The sequence below is a fragment of the Lepisosteus platostomus genome, chromosome 6 (genome assembly GCF_059453375.1).
Source record: "Lepisosteus platostomus isolate fLepPlt1 chromosome 6, fLepPlt1.hap1, whole genome shotgun sequence".
Classification (NCBI taxonomy): domain Eukaryota; kingdom Metazoa; phylum Chordata; class Actinopteri; order Semionotiformes; family Lepisosteidae; genus Lepisosteus; species Lepisosteus platostomus.
Window position 1 is genome coordinate 31,426,341 of NC_142616.1, and position 23,492 is coordinate 31,449,832.

Below are 23,492 nucleotides of genomic sequence, written 5' to 3' on the forward strand. Positions count from 1 at the left end.
GTTGAGCATTTTCAAGACAATGAGCAATGCAATTTTAAATATATAGCTGACACAACCAACTGATGAAGTACAACTTTGGTCTGCCTTTTTTTTTTAAATAGAAAAGGGAAGTAAAACTCCCTTCCATTACAACCTACATGGCAAGGTCACTTAAATACACCCTCTATAAAATGCATTAGTTGGAAGGAAAAGTCTTTCACGCTTCAGGCCAGTATATTACAAATAAAAGAGCCCAGGAAGGACAAAAGCCATTCTAAGAGACAGTGGCCACAGATGGTGTGCAAATACCAAGACGTTAAAGTGCAAGCAGACTTTAATATGGAGTTTTATTAATACAGGTTAAGTACTAGAGTAGCAGCTGGATAGAATTTAGCTGGGCATACAGGGACAATCACACTCCTTCAAATACATCAAAAGAAAGAGGCTAACTTCAGTGCTAGAAAATGTTCATACTCGCCAAAAAGACCGTTTAGTGCATTTTTAGACGAGAAAATGCGATATTAAATTAATATTGCAGATAGCTCCAACAAAAATCAAAAGTTGTATGTTTTGGGAAGAGAAATTCCAAAGATTACAAAACCCGTTTGCAATAAGAACAATTTAAACATACATGTATTGGTGCTTACTCTCCAAAAACACGATGGTAATGGAGTGAAACTGTGACACCTGGTGGCCTGCTTTCCAAACCAAAAAATGACAATTCAAAAGGACAAAAAAAACTAACCATTTATTTGAACATAACAGCACATTAACAAAAACACACTTCATTGAATTTACCTCATTCAGATTTAAATTGCCTTACTTAAGGTTTTTCCCAAACGTTATGAAGGAGTGCGTATTTAGGACAAGTGCCACATTTAAGCAATGTGGAGTATATTTAAGCTATATAAAGCTGTAACAGTACACAATCATTTGTGTGGAAGAGTATGTGAGAGCTCAAAGGCTTGCAAGAAAGTGGCTACAATTCATTCTGAGTAAAACTGTACATTCAATTAAGTATACAGCAATTGTATTCTTGTTGCACATAAACTATTCAACTATAAAGTTAGCCTGTGCAAATAAAGGCAAGATTAAAATTCTTGTTTTTACAAAGTGGAAAAAATATAGAATTATAAGTACCTTTTGAAATAAACTTCAAAGCTGTTTGATTTCTAAGGTTTCTGGCAGTTTAAGATAATGGTAATTAAAATGAAACAATGCATAGAACAAAGGCAGAACAATTACCCTTAATTTCATCCTTATTCTGGTAACATGAAAAACAAAGGATATATAATAAAATGGTCATTTATTTTATCAGACAAGCCACCGAGAAACAACTCTTAACATTGAAAGTGGTTAACCTGACAAAACATCTTTCAGTGTTACACTACTGACTTCTGCTGAGGTTGAGATGTGCTACAATTTTTTAAGCTTACCGACATTTACTATGTCAAAGAAAAAAAACAGGCCACCCAGACCATAAATATTAAATGTTTTCAATAATTTAAACTTGTAGGTGCTGGTAATTTGTATTAAAAAAAACAATCACTTTCAAAATAGTTTAATTAGTAATTTTTAAGAAACAGAACCAAGTTAAATTTTGCTAAATTGAAAAAAACTGAAAAAATGGCTTCTAAAATTCAACAATACTGCCACAAGAACACATTTTTAGACCAAAGTATTTTTAATTTTGTAATAAACTTAAACTTAAGTTTTATTATAATTAAAATACATTTGAACCTACAACTTTATGCAGCAGAAAAATATTTTCAAGTGGTAATAATTCTCAGCTGAATTACAAGCAGTTTTTATGATAAGACAACACTCATTCATAAAACTGTACATAGCAATGACCAAATCACTACTTAAGACATGCATTATGGTCTTTTCAGCATCGAGTTATTTACAGCACTATCTAATGGAATCTGTCTTATAGGAAAGGCTGTTTCATGACTCATCGGACCCATTCTCTTGTGATTTTTGGTCACTATCTTCAGAGGGAGAAATGTCCTGGAAGACAGAAGATAAGCAAAATAAACAAAAAATAAAACAAAGATTAATACTGTTCCTATACCGATGCCTTTGTATAAGTCACTTAATTGTGTTCTGACAAATGTATAGTGCCAAGGCTGTAGCCTAGAGGTTGCCAGATTAAATCTAGGCGACGTGGACATCTGAATCAAAACGCAAGCTTTATTAAAGATGCACATGCTACTAGGGTGGGTGGAGCAGAGAGAGCTTATTGTACCAATGATTTCTGTGATCTCCTCACATCTAGCGTCAGGATTTTTTAAACCTCAGCCAAGGCTGTTAGCCTTTAGTCTGACACGAAAGCCCCACCTTCTTTACATTTGTATTCTGCAACAATTTAATACATCTTCTAACTTTATTTCCAATGGATTTTTAGCATCTCCTTTCCAATTCCGCTCTGGAAGGCTTACACACACACAAATGGTGTGTGATGATGCTGTGAATGGCAGAAGAAGCAGTGTAGTATTTCAGAAGTACCATGTTTTCTAGATCAGTAGCAACAGAAGTTTTAGAAGTACTTCCGAGCATGGTAAACTTAACTTTTGCTCCACAATAAAATGTGTGTGAAACATTAAGAACCCACAGCTAGACCTCCCGTGACATTTGGTGTATATATAGCCATAAAAAAAATCATGCTATTGCAAACGGTCACAATTAAATCAGAAATGGGATCAACATCTAAAAATCAATAGTAAGCCTACAGAGTAACTAGTTTTGTCCAACTGTCCAGCCAGTTAAGATCAAGTGTGGTTTAAGGATCTTTCTCACCATTGTTGCTTGGTAGTTGATTCTTTAATGCTACAGAACATAACACATTTGGAGTGTAGTTTGGTTGTTTTTCTCTACATCCAAAAATGAAGCAGAAAGGATCAAATCATTCTACTACAGATATAGTAAGGGGCTACTGAGTGCCAAATCACTTATCTTTTGTATCAGTGTTATACAGTTACAAAACCAATCTTCTAAAAATAGCTAAAAACCTGTAACTAGGTAAATTAAATTTTACCAATGTTCTTATTTCCTGCAGTTAGGCCACCACTGCAATTGATATCAATTGGGCAAAAATACCAAACAGGAAGGGGAGACTAATCCGGGATCGGGGAAAAAATAATAATTTAATTTTTTGGTGTAATTTGCAGCACTTAGAATAGAGAAACTTGTCTTATATTGAACATATTCTTGAATTTTTTTTTCAACATTTTAGGAATCAAAAAGAAGATAAATTCTTGATTACATATTAATTCTGTATTTAAAAGGTTGTACAAACCTTTTTTAGAACACACTGCACTTCTTCCGTTAAAACCTTCAAATGACTGACTGTTGAGTGCAGTTGGTCTTCAAAGCGGGATCTCTTTTCTTCTGAAGCTTTCAAATTCTCTTCTGTTTGACTAAGGTCATTTTTAATTTCTTCAAGTTCAGCAGAAAGGCTCCTGTTGCTAGTCTCCAGCTGCAAGATGAGTTTTCCATTTTCTTCTGTTATTAACAAAAACAGGCTCTGTTTAACCCTTGCCAAGTCAGCACAGATACAATTACTACAACTTTTTGAAAATCAAAATCATGCCAAAACCTATAAAACTTTATAATCTATTAAAAGTGAATGAATGTCAAAATGGTAAAAATAAAGGCTATTATACATTTAAAATGAATACAAACATGTTACATAAAAACAATATTCTTCTTTCCCAATACTATGTTCTCATCTTACACCTTTAGCTTGACAGCTTTGGCTAACAGCAAATCATTTTTACACTTGATATAGATAAATCAATACTAACATATTACAGGAAGAAATAAGTAAATTCAGATTTAGAGTGAACTGCGATGCCTGCATCAGTCTCTTTGCTCAGAGGGATTGCTCTTACATACCGCTCTTGGCCTCCTGTAGAAGGAGCTTCTGTTCAATCTCTTCCCTGGCTTTCTCGCTCTTCTCCAGTTTCTGCATCAGGCTGCCCACGTCGACCATGGCGCCATTATATACGAAGAGACCGCCAGAGCCTTGAGATTCACTGGGTTGCGACTTGGCTTTATGGGAGGACAGCAGTAGTTTGTTTCCTGAAAAACAGAATTCACAAATAAGCAATATCTTCCATGCCTCCAGCTTCATTTATCAATCATGACCTTAAAACTATGAGGAACAACCCATTTTTGTGAGCACAATCTGCAGCACCTTCACATTCTCTAATACAACACTCTTATCTTCAGTAGAGTTGAAGCAATGGGACCTAAAGGAAGAATATTTAATATATTACAACTTCAGGACTGCAAACAGACCTGACACACGCCAGGAAACTTCTGAAAGGACAATTACAATGGCAACAGAGAGAATGAATTACTGTAATAGATGTGTGTATCCCCTCTCAGGTTCCAGAGTAAGAGCTTTGCATTATCTATATAGGCCTGCCATGATTTCTGCACCATGAACACCTAAGCCCCATTAACTCCTGAACAGAAGTGACACAAAGGTAAGAAGTATGTCAGACCGCAGGACGAAAGAAGAGAATCAAGAAATACAAATTTGTGTTTGTCACAAACGGCAAAAGTATGCAAAAGAAACTGGCCTAAACAAGTCACAAGAGGCAAGATAGCTCAAGAGTCTAAAATATTAAGCCAAAAGCTCTTCCATTCTTCACTGGAACGACAAGGCCTTTCTTCCCGACGTACAAAAATAGCTCTAAAACATTCATTTCTCTTTGTTCAACTTAACTTAACTTTGTTCAAAGTACATTTGCTTACCTAAAAGGTTGTCCTGCTGGGCCTCAGCAGTGAGTGGGGCTGGTTCATCTTTTGGTCGATCAGTTAGTTTCCGGTAAAAGCACGATTCCCTAACAACTGGTTTATTGAGCAATTTCTTCACCTGAAAGAAGAGGATTGTGTAATAAACCATGAAACACATGCCACCAAGCAGTCTTCTTTTGTATGTATTCGATATATAAATTTAACATCTGAACAACTATCACCACAAAGAAATTATAGGCCTTTTTTTAAAATCAAGATCTGCTCAGTATCTGAAATCTGATTCTCTGAAATTAAATGGACAAGCTAGTAAAACTGCCCCAGTGCTTTAACTTCATAAACCTTCTGATTATACATCAGAATGCAAATACTGTACATTTGTATGAAAGATACTTGACAGATTAGGTTTTTAAATGTTGGCACCAGATTTTGCCGCACTATTTGAAAGAAAGTTTTATTGGATTTGGAACTTTAAAGATCTTATGACTTGTCCTGGGTATGAGCAGGCAATTTGTTAAACATTAGCTGGACAAGAATGAATAACTTTAAATAAGAGAGGCATGAAATAATCAACTCAAGTATTTGTGGTGCTTCAAGATGTTTAAAGAGAAGTCGAAGCCAAAAAGCATCTTATTTCACATAATATTGACTCCACCTGTGCTCTGGAAAGGTGCAGCCCCAGAGTGTACATGATTTCTTCAACGTCCTTTTCAAGCAGGTATCCGCAGTGACTTTGATCAAAGTACACAAAAGCCATTAAAAGGTCTTTATTGTATGTTACCATTTGTTTCTTCTCCTTTTCCTATGCAAAAACACAATAAAATTATTTGATTTGGTAAATTGATTTTTGCTGTACCTGACAATTCAAAAAGCAGTTGAATTTAAAAAAATGTTAGGTGGATTGGTAACAAACTGCAGCCAAATAAAACCAAGAAAACCAACATGGTTGAATCTTTAAAGTTCTATTTTCATGCAGCCACTCCTTTAAATAGTAATACACGCTAGAACTAATCATTTTCAGTTTAGAACTGTGGCGTAATCTTAACCTGGTTCTGCCTTGGAAAAACAAAGACGAACCTTGTCTTTTGAAGACCTCTCTTTAGATTTCCTGTCATCTCTTCTGTCATCCCTTTTGTCTCTTCCATTTGAATCTTCATCATCTTTGTCTACAGGCACAAGGGAAACATGTTGGAGGGAGAATTATCTCTAACCAATTTATCATGAGAACTACAAAACTGATCTATAAAGGGACGTTTTGCCAAATCAATTCTAATAATAGCCTAGCATTTGACCTCTCTATAGCAGAAATAGAAAAAACCCTTAAAAGTACCACTGTGCTGTTTCTTCAATAAAAATGCTTTTAATTTGGCCAACAGAGCTGGAAATTCATTATGGAATGTCTAAATCACTACCGTCATCATCGTCATCATCTGCTTCCTCAGCCTCCATGGGGTCATACTCCTCTGCGTTCATGTTACTGCTCTCCTCTTCATTATCCTCCTCGTCTTTAGATTCCTCCTTCTTCACTTCTTTTTCCTGGTCCTTCTCATCTTCCTGGAAATAACAAAAGAAGAGATTTGGTTACCTATTTTGAGCAGATGCTGCGACGAAAACCCCATCCTGTCCAAAAAACACATTTGTAACCAACTAATATCCCTCCATTTGGCAAAACAGTCTGAATGGAGCATAAAAAACTCTGAAATGTCCCCAAAGCAGGCACTATACCACAGCCTACAAACAGTGCTTGGTGCAGGTCTTTATAAATATAATTAACAGATAATCCATGTATACCCCTATTGCAGAGGGTCCATGTTTCAAAGCAATCATGGCAACAGTAGACCAGGAAGAGAGAAGGTAGGAAAATGGATTGTAAACTGATATATTTGGTATATTCAAACTGCAGTTAGAATTTACAGACCATAAGCCACATTCAGGGTCAAGTTTAAAGATATACACACAAAGACATAACAAGGTAGCAAATGGCCTGTTTCACAGCCCCCTCTTGTGGTCTGTAGGGAAGCTGGTCTCTACATCCATTTACACTTGTGTGCACCTAAATAACATCATAACTGCTGTTAATTATTTTTAAGTAAAACCTAAAACATAAAAAAAGTTAAGACCGTCCTGGCACTGGAAGTACTCAAGAAAGGTAAAGGTTCTGTGCTCCAGAACGGTCTTTGAAACATTCTTCACCATTGTTTTTGTTGCTTTTCTGAAATGTAATAAAAGCTGCAATTCTAGTTTGGTGTGGGATGGCTGAACAACACTATAAACCACTCTGCTAGAGGATACAAGCATTACAGTTAGAGATGTAATCTAGTTGTCCTGGTGAATTGTTCTTCATGGACATTGTGGGCAGGACATGGTATTAAGTGGTAAGAAGCTGATGCATGCAAAGTTTGTGAGACAAAGTTTATTGCTGAGAGATACTTGAAGAAGTACCATACTTACGATAGGAACCCTGATGTGTATTTGCTGGGTTACTTAATCTGCTTCAAACCTTTCACTAAAAAGAAGCACTCAGAACTATATGTGAAGCATTACTAAGTAACAGTAGTGCATTAAGTAAACTACAGCTTCTACTTCTGTGTATGCTTCTTTATTAGAAATACAGAGGAAATAATAACCAGACAGGGTTAACATTTAAAACAAACTCACCTTTTTATCCTCCTTCTCATCAGCACATTTAATTTTTTTCACAGATGGTTCCCCGTTTTCATCTTCCTTCTCCTCTTTTACTTCTTTTTTCATTTCTTTTTTCTCAGCTTCCTTCTTCTCTGCTTCCTTTTTCTCGGACTCTTTTTTTGCCTTGTCTTTCTTCTCCTTTTTCTCATCCTTCAGAGGTACGGAGGCCAGAGCTTTGTAGATTCTATAACCAAAATCCCTTTGGAGCATTTCATTGAACAACTCTGCAAAAAGGGAAACCTACAAAGAGGAAGACATTACATAATTTCTCTGGGTACATTAAGCCTTCCTGGGTTATCATATATCAACATGAACTAATCCAACTATGGCATCACTCCAAAGAATGATATGAACAACAATGGTTTAACACTATGATAGATATGGGGTAGATTGTCTCTAGTATAACATCAGATGATGGAATTAAACAAAAACTTGAGAAGCTCAAATCATTTATAAAGCATGTACACTGCACTAACTTCACAACTTGTTTTTGAAAAAGGAAAAACAATATTGCAACAAAGAAGAAATATTTGAACCAAACTCAGTCTTGGAGTAAGGATCCAGATCAGAATGGTTTACTTAGATTAAAAAGGATGGTTACAGTGTGACAGGAGACATTAAGAATGCACTTCAGACACCACACAATGGTTAAAAATAGAAATTTACTTTAGCCATAAAATTAATATTACTTTAAATAATTATTTTAGCTTACTTCAAACGAATGTTCTTTGTTGTCTTCCAGCCTGTAGTCCAGAAGGACACTCAGGGACATGATGCTGCAGTCAAACTTGCCATTCTTGGCTGCCCAGTTGGGATGAACAATGATGGTGGGCTCCTCTGGCAGGACGTAGCGCCTCTCCCGACGCTGTCGCTCTTGTTCCTCTTGACGTTTTCTTTCTTCTTCCTGAAGTGACATTGGAATAAAACAATTTTCATTTTTTCCCCAAGACATTCAAACCAATAAAAATGAAACAACAACCACTACTCGAGCCAGGCAGAAGCTTTTTTGCACAGCCCACTGCAAATTACATTCTAACAACAAAGAGAAGGAAGAAACATCTAGTTGATTTTCTGGCATCTACAGACATTTTTTCATTGATAATCTTCAGAACAACCTTCTCTATACACTTGATATATACGTGACTTTGCACTCCTCAGTAACACTATTACTATTACTACAAATTATAACAATACTGTTTTTAAGACAATGGTCATTTTGTGGCACTGGAACATCTCAGTCTCCGGCTCCATGTTTTAGCTTCTGGAATCTGAGTAAAGCTCGCTCGAGTTTGGATCTCTGCCTACCTCTTTGTCTTCCTCTACCCTAGACGGTTCCTCCTCCACTTCTGCCAGGGCCTCAGGTTTCTCTGGCTCCTTCGCCTCATCAGTCTGCTCCTCTACCTTCAGCTGTTTGGTAAGCCTAGCAATCAGCTGGGATTTCAGACCTTTGGAGCTCAAACTACGGCTTTCCAACTCCTTACGCAGATCGTTCACCTTCAGGACACAATTGTTTATTGGATTAAAAGACATGTTCATTTAAAAAAATCTTTCCCATTTGTGTTAAGTCATACTATTCTCACTGTAGTCATATATGTAAAGCTGGAAGTATATGCACAGACAAGAGCACTTAGCTCATATTAAGTTAAAAAGAAAACAAAGACGGGAAAATAACGCTTACTATTCATATATACACTGGAAGGTAAAGCAAATGCAACAAATGAGTATTGGAACCAACCAGTGCAAGTTGGACCCTAACCTGACAGACAATGAGCCAAGGCAGGATGCATTGTGGAAGGGAAGCCTGTCCATCACAGAGAGACACACACATAGGCTCATATAGGGGACAATTTGGGGATGTAAATTAACCTAGGCATTAGGTGGGCATTAGGTGGCATTAGTACTGCCCACCTTCATTGACTTCGGATCAAGTTTGGACCAGTGGGTAGGAGTGGATATTTCTTTTGATTCTTCTTCGTCTTTCTCTTCTTCCTCCTGGATCAAAACATGTTGACAAAGAGAAGAAATAAAAAATAAACATGCTACTTCTACAGTGGTCTGCCACTCATTCATTCTGAAACAAAGTTGATCCGTGCAAGTAGCAAGGCCACAACTGTCTCTCATTGTCTCCTCCTATTAAGTTATAGGTAAGGTAAGATACACTGCTACATTACATGGACGTTCTCTAGCTTTTTAAAGACCAAATGCGACCATCAGCCAATCAAAGCCAGATCTGTGGAATACAAAAAGGTCATCAATGACAGTAGGTCCAAAGGATGTATAAGACAGGTGCACACAAAGCTGGTTTCCAAACTGTGTGTGTTTTCCCTAAGCCTAGCTGTACTCCACCGCTTGAAGATTTTTATTTCTAGTCCCTCGAAAAGATTGGAGACTGTCGCTCAACCAACTGCCCTGGAAAATCAAGCACTTCAAAAAGGGTCTAATACAGAGTCCAATCGGAGAGTACCACAAATCAAAAGGGACAGACAAGAGACAGAATTTAGAGGTTTTGGAATACGGCATATACTGGCAAAATAACAAGGCTGAGACACTCAGCAAAACAACTGGTCCTCCAGTTTCCAGCACATATATTTTTGAGGCTTAATCCCACACTGAAAGGCCAATCAAATTAGCTTCACATATACCCATAATCTCAAATTTGCAGATGACATTGCGTGAAATTTTGCTCTGTTATTTATTGAAAAATGCAGTCCTAAGAATTGACAGTTGCTGAGACACCAAGCTGGAAGCTGTTTTACCAGTTGCAACAGTAAGACCTATGCTCCTTCCCCTGCATGTAACTGCTTTGTAGTGTTTGGATGGAGTGGGGAGGGAGGGAGGTGGTAGCCGGGTGGGAAGAGGGGAGTATGGACAGGTAAACGGGATTGAATATAGACTTTTTATTTTTGTTTTTTTTGTGCCTGTTTTTCCTGTGCCTGTGAGAAGCGGAAATAAGAAAAAGGGATTAGCGTTCAGTGCCTGTTCTCCATCAGCCTCCTTTCGTTCAGCCAGGAGCTTCTCTGCCAGCTGCTCCTTGAATCCTCGGGAGAGCGACTCCCATTCTGAGCGGGTAGGAAGACAATGCCAAACATCCGGGAGAAATAAAACCACTGTCTCCACATGAGCAGGAACTGTACGCCCCTTGTGTGTCTCCTCAGGGCGGTGATAGCGAATCTCTGCAAAACGATACCTGTCGCAAGGGAAGAAGCGTATTGGAAAGAAACATTCTATAAGACATCTTAAAGAGCCTACCACAAGCTTACACTTTCCTAACTCCCCCAATTCTGTCCAGCTCTTAAACAACTTATAGGCTCCCCACCCTCTCCATTTCCTCCCCATAGGCAAAAATCTGCAGATCCAAAGTAGCTTCTCATCTTGAATGGCAGCCACAATTTCTAAAGGTTCACACAAAAAAAAGACAGGAAACCTGGACACATTCGCTTTTTATCACTCCTCGTGTGCATATTGTGTGTGTGTGTGTGCAAGTTAAATGACTGTCCCTTTAGGAAGGGGACAGATTACAGACCCAGAGGGTTATCAAGGAAATAATAAAAGAAAGTTATATATAAAAAATAAAAAAAAAGAAAATAATGAGGCCATGGACGACGACTCCTCCAGCACAGCTCTTGAGCGACAGAATTAATGCATTCACCACATCGAAGTCAATCGGGATTGCTTTGCAGGACATTAGCATAGACAGTTGAAAATTGAAAGAAAATTAATAATCATTTTAAAAAAGCATCCAACACAGAAATAGGATACAAAATGTGTGAAGCATGCAGTCCTTCAAGACCATTTTAGTACCACACCTTATTAATATTTCAACACACATCAAATGATACAATTGTAATAAATCCTGTACAAGTTTATACTTACCACTGCGTGCACATACTCAGGTCAATGCCTGTGAGTGCCTTACAACAACGTATAGCAGTCTTTATCAGGACAGATGCATCATTTTCTGGGTCAGCTCCATCAAGTGAAGGAGACCAATGCCCTCCAATGGCCATGGCTTCATCCTTGCCTTTCATTCCGACTAAGAACTAAAGAAAACAACTTTAAATATTAGGCTCCTGAGGGAAAACAAAATCCTTACTCATCTTGCAAGAAAAAACATTGAAACATTGAAATGTTGGAATGAGAAGCTTTGGGAGAGAACTTTCACTTTCCAAAAGTATAAATGTAGCTATGAAACTGCTAGTGTTAACCAATGCTTGACATAAGTCCGTATGTCACAGTCTGGCATTATAATTCATCTTCACTAGAGAGCAGGGATCAGTAGTTTTTATTCCACATGATTACTTCAGAAATGGAATAGGATCTGACATCATTTCTTGCTCTCCAGCAGCATTGTGAATGTGAAATTTATACCTTTATCAGTCGTGCTGGATGCTGAAACGAATCCCTCAGCTCCTGTGGATCCTCAGAAAGGGCACAAGACTTATGATAGAGATCCTCTAAGCTTGGGTTTGCCAAGAGCATCACCTGGAGAACAAGACATGTCAATTTTAAGTCAAGACCAGGTAAACCATTTTGTTCTAACTAAACTTTACACTCCTTGAGAATTTTAACTATTTAACCAATTCCATTGTTATCCCCTCAAGTAAGATACCCCCGATTAAAAGACTACACGTGTTGATCAAAATATGTTTTACGTGAATTATTCGACATTTGAAGAATTTTCTGCCCATCAGTTTTAAGTATGTACTGCTATCTCATGCACCACCAAATAGTTACAACATAAATAACATGAAGAACATCATAAAAACACCAGTCACCTTTGCGCTGTATGAGTGATTGGCATCTGCAGGATCCAGTACTGCAGTGTTCTTTACCAGAGGATCCACCTCTTTGTGCATGATGTGAAAGTTACAATAATTTCCAAACTGAAAGGGTCGGGACACAGGGAAGGCATCCACCCAGGTGAACTCTGCATTAAAGAAATCGCTGGGGATGTACAGGTTCTGGTAACGTCTTCTGAGCTCCATCATGTCACAGTTAGAGCTGGGAAATGGAAAGATGGGGAGATCATGTGCATCGTGTCTGATTCTATCATGCAGAAAGCTTCTGCAGACTGCAGAAAAGAACATGGGAGCAAATATCAAGTGTATTAACAGATCTCTACAAATTCATTCTAGTTTGGCTGAACCAACGCTGAATTCAAGCAAAGTATCTTTATGAGAACCATTGTTGTCCGTGTGGACAAAGTTCAATTGTAGACAGACCAACTAACTGTAGACTACTATTTAAAATTTTAAACCCACATGCAAGGGGGCAAGAACATTTTACAACACGTGCTGCCATTCTACATACAAAGTTTACTGGTACCTATTTAATACTTAAAAGGATACAAAGAACTGCTTGTCCACAAAAGTCATTTTTTTCTTTGCATTAAATTTTTCTCAAACATAAGCTGACTGAAGCAGTCATGTTCAAACTACTTGCAAGATCTGCATGCTTTCTTTTGAACAGAACTTAAACAAGGCTTTATTTTTACAAAATTGTAGACAGAAACAGACTATAAGCACTACGGTCAGGTTACATGCATCCTGACATCTTTGGTCTTCTGACGCTGAAACTTTCACCAATTGGCTCATTTTATGTGGGCAATGAGTTAGGAAAAATGCAGGTGATATGCAAGATCTGACTTGGACCTACCAGTCGAGGGAGAATTTGGAGAACTGCACAGTGTATCGTGGGACAACTCTGCGAGGCCTCCTTGGGGACCTGTCTCTGCGAGGAGAGCGATCTCGAGAGCGCTTGCGTGTGGGGGAGCGTTCGCGGGACCGCCGCCTGTCTCGGTCCCTCTCGCGGCTAGTGGCAGGAGAAAAGAGGAGAAGGATCTTTTTTGAGGGGAAAAATTTACTTATAACCTAACAAATCTCATTCACATAACTAAAACCACAATCAAGTTTAAGATTTTAAAAGAATGTGATTAGTTCACAGACGGGAATTTATGGACACTGAATTGCAATTCTGAAACACATTTATGGAGCAGGAGGCATCCAACTCGGTAGTCAAGGCTGTCATGTATGTGCTGTAGATAAGAGACTGTGTTCTGTAATCTTTTGAGAAGATTCAATGTTTTGTTTCTATGACAAGTCAAACTTTTAGTGTTCCAAACACTGAATTTCATACGTAAAAAAAAAGCTCCCAAAGGCAGGACAAGGTGATAAAACACAGAAGCTCACCTGCGGTCATCTTTCCTGATCATGAGGTCCGCCCTGTCATTGCGTCCAGGGAACCTGGGTGTGGGATCCAGCCTGCGGGCCGGCTGGGGCTGGGGCATCATGCGCACTGGCGGCTGGAGCAGACCTCCCGAGAACACACAGTCTGCCAAAAGAGAAACACTGGCCGTCACCTCCTTCACTTCACCGCACAAACTACCGAGTCAGATAGAGTGCTGATGATTACGAAAACTACAACTTGACCCGCTTTATGTATTAAAACAGATTTTTCTATATTTAAAGAATTAATACATTAACCATAAGCAAACCTATATAGAACCATGCCTGACTCTTATAAAGTAGTATTGCTTACTGTATTATTATTGACAGAGCTCCTGAAAGCACTGAAACAAGGAGGTGGCCTTGATCCTACCTTTGGGGGGCGGCTGGGGCAGCAGGGGCTGCGGTGGATTCTGCAGCAGTGGCGCCAGAGAAGCGGCTGACAGCTGCGCCTGGAGCAAGGAAGGAGGAGGAGCCTGGGCAGGAACGCTGAAGGTGGTGGGCGGAGGCAGGGACTGCATCATGGTCGGGCCAGTCTTCATCATGGTCGGCCCTGGGGGCTGGCTCTGCAAGAACAGGGAGGACACCGCTGCGTTAGCCTCTGAAACATCGGCGAAAGCGGCAGGTCACACTGACAGAGCATGTTCAGTCTCAGTCAAGGTTACGAGCTTCTTCACTGCCGGTTCCCAGCTCAACTGAAGCTGGGCTCGCACGCTGGAGCGGCCGATGTTAGACTGGTGTGTTGGCACAACAGGAGCTGCCTGGAAAATGGTGTAGGAAACTGTCCAACTAGGACATTTAGAAAATTAAATGTTGAGACTGCTGACAGGACATTTCTATGTCTCACATGGCAGACAAAACATCCTATACATCTCATACTGAGGCTATTTTGGAGTTTCTAATCCAGAGAAAAAATCAAATGTTCATCTAATCTCATTTTATACAAAAAATCTAAATCTAATGGTTGACCAAAACCACATCAAGCCATACAGGGAACTGCTATGACAAAGTTTTTGAATTCAGGTACAGCCTAATTCAAGCTGTTTTTAAATTCTATTTATTCATTTTGGGATTTTCACAAGCACACAATCAAATGCAAAATAAGTGTCATCATCAGATGGATACATTCAACACAGAAAACCAAGACATTTATACAGTCATAAAATACAATTGATAGAGAAATATAGAGAAAGCAAAAAATGCAAAAAAAAAGTAAATGATAGAAAATCATTGTTCAAGCCCCTTAGACTTACAGCTGCACAATGAGGTCATGGCAGACAGGACAAGCTGAGCACTTCAAACCGAGATCAGATTGGCTGTCCAGTGGAACAGAACACTTAAACTTTCTCGAAATGAAGCTTCTGCACGAGACCATGAACCCCAATGGGCAAAAGGAGGTAGACCACTGTACTAATAAAGCAAAGGGCAAGTGACAGACCGTATCCTCAACACATCAAGTTCATGTACTGGCTTTTATTGAACAGTAGAAAATGTCCCAATGCAAATCTTCATTTGAAGCCAAATTAAATCTTAATGTCCTTTTTAGTAATATCCAGGACAAGAAACTCAAGACCTGTGTAGCAGATAGCATAAAGACAATCAATATCAATCACAGGGCAAAGATAAATCATACTAAAGACAGAAAACACCATATATACAGTGGTGGCCAAAAATACTGGCACCTTTGCACTTTTTACAAACAACTCAAAATTTTCTCTAAAAATAAGTTGAAATTGACCAAGGTATTTGGTCACCACAATTCTTTATCTCACTGTTAATATTACAGAACCTTTGTTTTTGATTCAGAACTTAATGTATCCTTTTAATCAAAGCAATCAAGGGATTCCTATAGCCATCAATGAGCTTCCTGCACTGTACTGGCAGTTTGGCCCACTCTTGCGCAAATGTCTCCAGTTCTCCCAGATTTGAAGGGTGTCTTCTCCCAACTGCCGTTTTCAGATCCCTCCACAGGTTTTCAATTGGATTTAGATCTGACTGCTTCAGAACAGTCCAGCTTTTTGTCTTGAACCATTCCTGGGTGCTTTTTGAAGTGTGTTTGGGGTCATTGCTGGAAGACCCATGACCTTTGACGGAGACCCAGGTACTGACAGAGATTTCTGACATTGGCTATGATATTGCGCTCCAAAATGCCTTGTTATTCTCCTGATTTCATGATGCCATGCACACGTTCAAGGCATCCAGTGCCAGTGGCAGCAAAGCAACCCCAAAACATGTTCCATGTCCTCCTCCATGTTTCACTTTAGGGAAGGTGTTCTTTTCTTTAAAGGTTTCATTTCGTTTTCTGTAAACATACAGATGGTGTGCTTTACCCAAAAGCTCTAATTTGGTCTCATCTGTCCACAGGACATTCTCACAGAAGGATTTTGGTTTTGGCAAATTGCAGTCGGGCTTTCTTGTGTCTCTCTCTCAGCAGTGGGGTCCTCCTGGGTCCCCTACCATATAACCCACTTTCATTAAGTTGGCGACAGATGGTGGAAGTTGAAACTGTCGTACCTTGTGCCCGGAGGTCAGCTTGAATCTGTGTGGCAGTTGATTGAGGTGCTTTCTCCACCATTCGAACAATCCTTTGCTGCAATCTTTGATCAAGTTTTCTCTTGTAGCCACATCCTGGGAGGTTAAACTTCTTCATAACATTACATACGGCAGAAACAGGAACATCAAGATCTCTGGATCTTGTAGCCTTGTAGCCTTGAGATTGTCCATGCTAGGCTACAATATTGTGTCTGACCTCCTCAGACAATTCTTCAGTTTTATTTTTCATCCATGCTCATTATGGTACACACAGTGACACAAAACAGGAGAATGAGTCCTTTTCCTATTCCAACAGGTTGAAAGGTGAGTTCAGTTCCAAAGTAAAGGAGAATCACCTGCTTGAAATTTAACCATTCCTAACTACTTGTAGAAAGTGCCAATAATATTGTCCAGGCCATTTTAGGATTTCCTGTGGAATAAGCTAAGATTTAGTAAATTATTCAGCTTTTTTTTTTGTTCCACTGCAAACCAAAGAAATACATAAGGGGATACAAATAGATTTTTTGATTTCAACAATTTTCTGGAAGAAAATTTGAAAAATGTGAAAGGGTGCCAATATTGTTGGCCACAACTATTTAACAAGATAACGTCCTGTTATTTCCTGTTGAATGCAGCAAAAACTAAACTACTAAACATGGAATACAGTAGGAATGAACGTTCAAAATATAAAGACGGTCTCCAACACTTACACATATATAAACAATACGCTTGCTGCCTGAAAACTATAAATGGAAAATAAGTGCCTGACTCACTCCTCTATAGAAATTATAAGAGAAAAATATTTTACACTTGGTGATGGAAGCACTGTAAATCCTCTGAATGTAGCTTCAAAAGACAGTCAACATTATCAAAACTGGTTCACCAATAAAAACAAAATCCCGTGTCAAAAAACCTGGTCTGGTTTTAAGTCTAAGTCATACTGCCATTGCTTACTAGACTACCGCAGACCTGATCAGTAATTACCCCGTAACACAGGAACTCATGACTATCCTATGAACTCAAAAGTATAGATTAAATTCTTACAACTGACTTTTTGGAAACCTGGAAATTTATCCATTGAGCATTTATGAGCAAGGAGCATTTAAAAGACATACAAGTTAAAATATAATATACATAAATATTGTAAAACATGAAATACAACTGTTCTGGTTAGCAATCCCTCCCGTCTTAATATACTAATATACTTATATAAGGGTTCTGCAGACTGCTAACTTTTCTCGGGAGAGTAATTGTGCAGTTTTACCAAAGTGTCATTGAGCTGGGAACAAGAGGTGCAAATACTTCAAAGAGAATTCACCCAAAGCTTTTTGACATTTTGTCTAGCATCCATTTGCAGTGGGACTTTTTCTGTAGAAAGACAATCCTGCTTCAGAGTAAATACATGCTGACTAAGGGGAAATTTAAGGTTAGAGCTGGGACTGCTGTAACTACATATATAAACAAATTAAGAACAAAATAATATAATCATAAAAACAAAAATTACATTTATTAATGAAGCTCAAGTTAATATATTTAACAACAGGTGTACAGCAGGCCTGAGAGAAACCACTCACCGACTGCGGAGCGATCTGAGGTAGAGTCTGTATCCTCTGGGCATTCCACTTGAAAGGCATGTTAGGGTTGTACAGAGCTTCAACCAGAACGCGGTCGCCCACCTGCGGGGTCTTCCCCTTCACAGCACTAGAGAAGAGATCAGCATTTTCACAACAAGGTTCTAGTACCAAAAGAAGACCAAGTTAGCAAATAAAGTTTGTGCCAATTCCTGTTTTTAACTACAAATACCATTCTAGAGTATATTCTTTATACACACAAAAAGTCCAAATGTTTGGTTAACAACTTGTGCAATTGGGAACAAATGGCAAGCAAGTACAAAAGCCAATGGAAACGTAAGAGGCACTTCTGTCCTCGCACCACTGTTATTCACCTTAGTTGAAAAAAGACATCTTCATCTACAAATCCAAAGGTGTCATGCAGTTTAGTGACGACTCCGGTGAACACACGCTGCTTCTGCGGCTGGGTCTGCTGCTGGCTGGATCTTGGTGTTGGATAGGAGACTGTGATCTGGGCAGCTGGCTGAGGGTTAGACAGGCTCAGACTAGTAGGCAAGGCCACTGGAGGCTGCAAAACCGTGTGCACAGTTGTCCTTAGCAATACTGGACAAGCATGAAGATAGCACATAGTAGGGCTCACAATATTTGTTTTATAACAAGTTTTTCTTTTTGTTTGTCAATCTGTTCACGTTTTACCAATGACAAACAAGTACTTTAAGCAAACAGGCATCAAAGTAGCTTTAGAAACAATCACTGCTGTACAGACGTACAATAAACATGCTATTGTTAAGACTTAAAGCTCAGTATTACCTGTGAAAGCAAGGGTTGCTGGGGCTGCTGCATCTAAAAAATTAAGAACAAAATTAAAAATAGAAAAATACAAGTTTTTATTACTGTATAAGTGCAAATTCATAGCTATTGCCACAGCAGTACAGCAAGATAAAGATTTGCAAACAATCACAGACATAAGTCTACAAAGCTTCCAGCTTTTGGAAAATAGGTGATTCCTTCAGAGTTTTAGTTTTCAAATTTGTAAAACAGTTTTAAGTTAAATGAAATTATTTCTGAGGCAATATAACTGATCAATATACTATTAGATCAACAGTCAAATCTGAAGACTTTTTCAGTGTATAGGAGTTAGGCCAAGTGAATGGCCTGAGAAAACAGCTTCAATTTAATTACCTATCTTTATTGCAATTAAAGATAAATCTATTATTTCAATTACTTTACTCATAAATTTGTGCAATGTGGCCTCTCTTTAAGACATATACCAGCTGCACTGTACTGTGACCTTCTGCATTATTTTGCATTAAAGTGTTAGAATTTTTCCCACAACTCTGTGGAAAGCATTGACATTTCTGGCAAATGATAGTTTTACAGTGATAATAAACCGTTAGGTTTTACTTAAAACATTTCTAAGTAAGAACCTTTGGAAAACACTGTTGAACAAACTTTAGTCTACTTCAAACGTCTTTCCTATAAAAGTGTAATAAAAAATGGTAAAAAAAAAATCACACCTAAACAATGGCTGTATAACTGAACTTCAGATTAGAATATTTGTAATCTACTTGTAGTCATTTTTAAAAATAAGAATAGCATAAACATCAACATCAAGCAATGAAAAGGTTAGCTCCATTTTTTTACATGACTGTACTACGTTCCATAAATGACCAAAAATGATAAAACACCAGTTAATCTTCAAGCAACACTGCTGCTTAAGTTATTTAAAAACACAAGGCAAAAAACAAAAAGGCATCTTGTGTTTTTTATTCTCTGCTCAAGTAGAACCTATAGTTTGAAGCTTACCCCTAAAATTGGGCTAGAAATTCCATCAATCAACAAATTATAGTTGGTGTTAGAGGCCCTGATATTCAGCCACAGCAGAGGTCAGGAAGTGCATGGTCAAGAGTCCCTTGGAAAGAATTTGATAATATGATGGTCAATATTATGGGCCACATCATGACCTTTATAATAACAGACTCTCACATCAAGGAGAAGAAATACAGCAGCCTTGCTGTTGCCTTTACCATCACCTGAATATGCCCAAGTCCTCTACAACTCTGAAGTTCTGAAACATAGAAGGAATACCACGTACACGTCGGCCTGTCCAGGGACTTACCTGCTGCTGAACGCTGTAGAGTGCCTGCTGAGGGGGTGGCTGCTGTTGCTGCTGCTGCTGCTGCTGTTGTTGTTGTTGTTGCTGCTGCTGCTGCTGTTGCTGCTGCTGGTACTGCTGCAAGGCAGGATTCGGCAATATGCGAGTTAATATTATATCGATGTAAGGTTTGTGACAGTATGCGGACAGTATTGCAAGATATTGAACACTTTCACTGCAGATGCTGCATTCCAGACTACACCAATACATCTCTGATGGCTTAAGACAAAGAATCAGTATAACAGAAATCCCTGGAAAATCATCATGAAACCCATTGTAGATTCCTTGTGTACATGAACGCTAATGTAACAACTGACAAAAACATAAACCCAAGCCCTGAAATATTGTTTGCCTGGATTATCACTTCTGAACATCACTCAGATTTCACAAACTAAGCAAGGATGTGCCTAGTGGTGAACGTGGTGTTTGTGAACTAGTAGATGGCACTCTTGTGGCTGGACCACAATTCCCCAGATCTGTATTTGGGACACTGTGATATAGGAGTATTCTGTGGATGACATGGCAAACAGGTTTCGACTATTTGGTCGTTAAAAGATCCCATGCCACTGTGTGTTGAGGAAGTGTTAACTCCAGTGTCCTGGTTAAATTACATCTTAGGCCAGCACTACCTGGCTCCTCATAAATTACATCAGTTTTAATTTCTAACTCCACCTAATCTGCTGTGCAGTGGCAGTGCAGATGCACAATGGGGAGGTATCCACACCCATGTGGGTGGAGTCTGTGGCGATTCCCTCCTGTACATCTATGAAGCACTGGGAATAGTCCCGGCAGTCCCGGGGACATGCTCCGTGAGAAAGGCGAGGTGTATCGGAGAAGGGGGCGGCGAGCTCCCCTACCTGCTGCAGGGCCGCGGCGGCGGCTGCCGCCGCTTGCTGCTGCAGGGCGGCGGTCTGCTGGGACAGCTGGTAGCTGGCGGCGGACTGCGTGTTGAGGCCGGCGGCCGCCAGCGCGGACTGCTGGGAGTACATCCCGGGAGAGGCCCCCAGGAGAGAGGGCGGCTGGACTCCCAGAGCTGCAGAGAGACGCCGAAGGAGTAACGGCAACAGAATTCATAGCAGTGAATATTCATAGCACACGGCCTGCTGGCGCCCGACTTGTTTAAGACACAAACATCTTGGGTCCTGTAAAGCGGGACATTTACTCTTTGAAACAGTTATTTTCATAGACCGCTTCCACTAAGACGCGAGTCTGCAAACGTACAAAATGCAACTTGGGAAAAGTGACAACAACCCATAATGCTTTAGGGAGATGGGCAATCTGGTTTTGTTGATTACAGAGGTAACTAGAAAGTTCAGCCTGTGTTGAGAGTGCATTCCTTCTAGATTACCACGTCCTAGGGAATAAAGAGCAGCTCCAATAAGTATGTCTACACTTGGTGTAGAAATACTCTATGAAATGAATTTACAAATGGCCTAAAAAGCAAGAAATGTTGAAACATATCCTGAAAGAATATACAAGTCCGTCACACATAACACTGTTAAATGTATTTTTATCATTCTGGGCATCATTTTATTTTCAGCCTTACACAATGGTAATATATACGCTACTTGTACTTTAAAACACAACATCCATAGTTAAAAACAAATTGCTGCCTGATGCACTGCTTTTACTGAAACAATGTCATAATTACATCTACAGTACCTGACAGTTATGCAAACCAGACTGGGCAAACCTGACAATTTCAGAGTTACACAACACAGACATTACTCACACAATAAGTCATTTGCATTTTTTGGTATAGCAACACCATGATTTCGGCCCTTAAATTGGATTTAAATGATACAGGTAAGGCTTGTGAAATATGTTTTATAGCGCTGTTTCTGGGCTTGCTAACATAGACCAATTATGTCAACAATTGATTGAAATAAGAGTAATTAAGAGTCCTCTGTGGAATGCAAAATTACACATGGCAGCCCACCAGGACCAGAAACAAATACAAGCGATTTATAGGCGGAATGGGACACAGCTGTACTCTTAAGCGAGAGATTTAACTTGCACTCAATCCACAACACGTCTATCCATGGCAGTCAAATTGTCTTTGAAAAGCTAAACAAAAGGAGGTCATTTCAATGCAGTCACAAAAAAACAACAACATACCTATATGATTTTTTAAAAAGGTACACTTCCTCCTAAAAAAACAATAAAACCCATCAACCCGCCCCCCCCAGCCACCGGGCAGCTGACCCGGGTGGAAACAGTTCTATAGAGGGCCTGTAACTGACGCGTCCCCTTTTTAGTTCATGATATGTACATTATGTAATGTTAATACATTCAAACGGTAATATTACAATAAGGAAAACAGTAAGATATTCGCTAAAGGAGGGGGGGGGGGTTTCCTTACGACCAAACCTGTCTAATTAACAGCCTGCAGATCAGGAGAACTGAAACAGATTATAATTACAATAATTACACGTCTAATTACAATAGTATAATTATACGAACGCTTTTTTTTTAAATAATGGAAAACAAAAGACGAATCTTGCTCCATGTAAGCACTACAGCAGACCGAAAGCTCGCTCGCCCGCCTCCCGCCCCACACTCACAGTGCAAGCTGTTGATGTCCAGGGACTGGCCGGGCTGGGACACCGCCGTGGCCGCGAACTGCGCCGCCCACGGCGGGTTCTTCTGGCCTCCGAACTGAGCCATGGCGCTCCGGACAGCTGCTTGCTGTTTGCTGCGAGGTACTGCGACTCTTGGCGGACCTGTGGCAGAGAGGACAAGAAATTGTGTGCGGAGAAAAACCAGGACGGGATTCAACCGTGTTCAGTCGCAGGATGAATGCAGTATTACATCACATGCAAATAATACTATCAAGAGGCCACGGATATCAAATACCACTTCTCTAGAGCTCTGTGGGGTTTTTCAGCACTTGTAAAACACGGAGAGAGACCAGCAGGAAACGCATTCAGTAAAACCTACACGGTACATTCAAATATTAAGGGCGATAAACAAGTAGCGGACAAGAGCTCACTGTTGGCCTTGTCATTGACCCAGCGACAAACAGCGCTCAACCTACCCGCACAATGAAACCGAGGACTTCTCCGCCTCGGCTAGACTGGGGGGAAAACCACGTCTTTTGCAACTACAGACCACAACTGAAATACAGTTTTGTCGACGGGGCGCAAGACTGTTGCTACAGAGTAAATACACATTTGCGCCGGAGAAGCCAGCGAACACATTTCGTCCCGGAGCAGCCCGTAGTAAAAAGCACAATCATGGTGGCCGTGCTGTTTTGTTTTCGTGCAGTGCAGGACGGGATAATTAAAAGGCCCCAGGCCCGGACTCGAGGTGAATACTCTGAAGGGCTCTTAAAAACCCAGCATGTTTGCTATTCTCCTCCAGCGGCTCAGCTGCGCACTTGGCAATCAAAGCTTAACGTCGCCCGGGGCACACGAGACGGCCTTTACATGTTTATTTCATTATTAATCTCGTATCCTGGCAGCACTCCGTCTTACCCTGTCCTCTGGTAGCTCACGGGGCACCGGCGAAGACGGATAGGACTGGATACTAACCCGTGAGGCGCATGCGCCGGAGCTCCAGCGAGCCTGCGCAGCTGTTTAA

General features: G+C 39.7%; 1 protein-coding gene across 4 annotated transcripts; it reads right to left on the reverse strand.

The window, feature by feature from the left end:
• Positions 1 to 708: 708 nt before the first annotated feature.
• ccar1 (cell division cycle and apoptosis regulator 1) lies at positions 709 to 23,456 on the reverse strand. Of its 4 annotated transcripts, none has more exons than XM_088635387.1 (25): positions 23,387 to 23,456; positions 22,475 to 22,633; positions 20,768 to 20,943; positions 19,875 to 19,985; positions 18,566 to 18,598; positions 18,130 to 18,323; positions 17,759 to 17,885; positions 14,026 to 14,218; positions 13,617 to 13,758; positions 13,084 to 13,239; positions 12,204 to 12,429; positions 11,797 to 11,910; positions 11,302 to 11,468; positions 10,405 to 10,615; positions 9,337 to 9,420; positions 8,734 to 8,922; positions 8,141 to 8,332; positions 7,402 to 7,668; positions 6,156 to 6,297; positions 5,821 to 5,909; positions 5,399 to 5,545; positions 4,744 to 4,864; positions 3,877 to 4,062; positions 3,278 to 3,483; positions 709 to 1,989 (listed from the first exon to the last, which is right to left on the reverse strand). In XM_088635387.1, the coding sequence occupies exons 2-25, from the start codon at positions 22,575 to 22,577 to the stop codon at positions 1,927 to 1,929; spliced, it is 3,639 nt and encodes a 1,212-aa protein (XP_088491513.1). In that variant the 5' UTR covers positions 22,578 to 22,633; positions 23,387 to 23,456; the 3' UTR covers positions 709 to 1,926. The 4 variants fall into 4 exon arrangements, with proteins under 4 accessions (XP_088491513.1, XP_088491514.1, XP_088491510.1 ...); XM_088635388.1 differs by having other exon boundaries at positions 18,130 to 18,278; positions 19,875 to 19,988; XM_088635384.1 differs by having other exon boundaries at positions 19,875 to 19,988.
• Between the last annotated feature and the right edge of the window lie 36 nt (positions 23,457 to 23,492).

Excerpts from the sequence above, each read along its gene's own strand:
- ccar1 (XM_088635384.1), bottom strand. The coding sequence starts at position 22,577 with ATGGCTCAGTTCGGAGGCCAGAAGAACCCGCCGTGGGCGGCGCAGTTC. Across the intron at positions 14,219-17,758 it reads CTCAGATCGCTCCGCAGTCG|AGCCAGCCCCCAGGGCCGAC; the intron begins GTGAGTGGTTTC and ends CTGTTCTTGCAG. Across the intron at positions 10,616-11,301 it reads CTGAGTATGTGCACGCAGTG|GTATCGTTTTGCAGAGATTC; the intron begins GTAAGTATAAAC and ends CCCTTGCGACAG.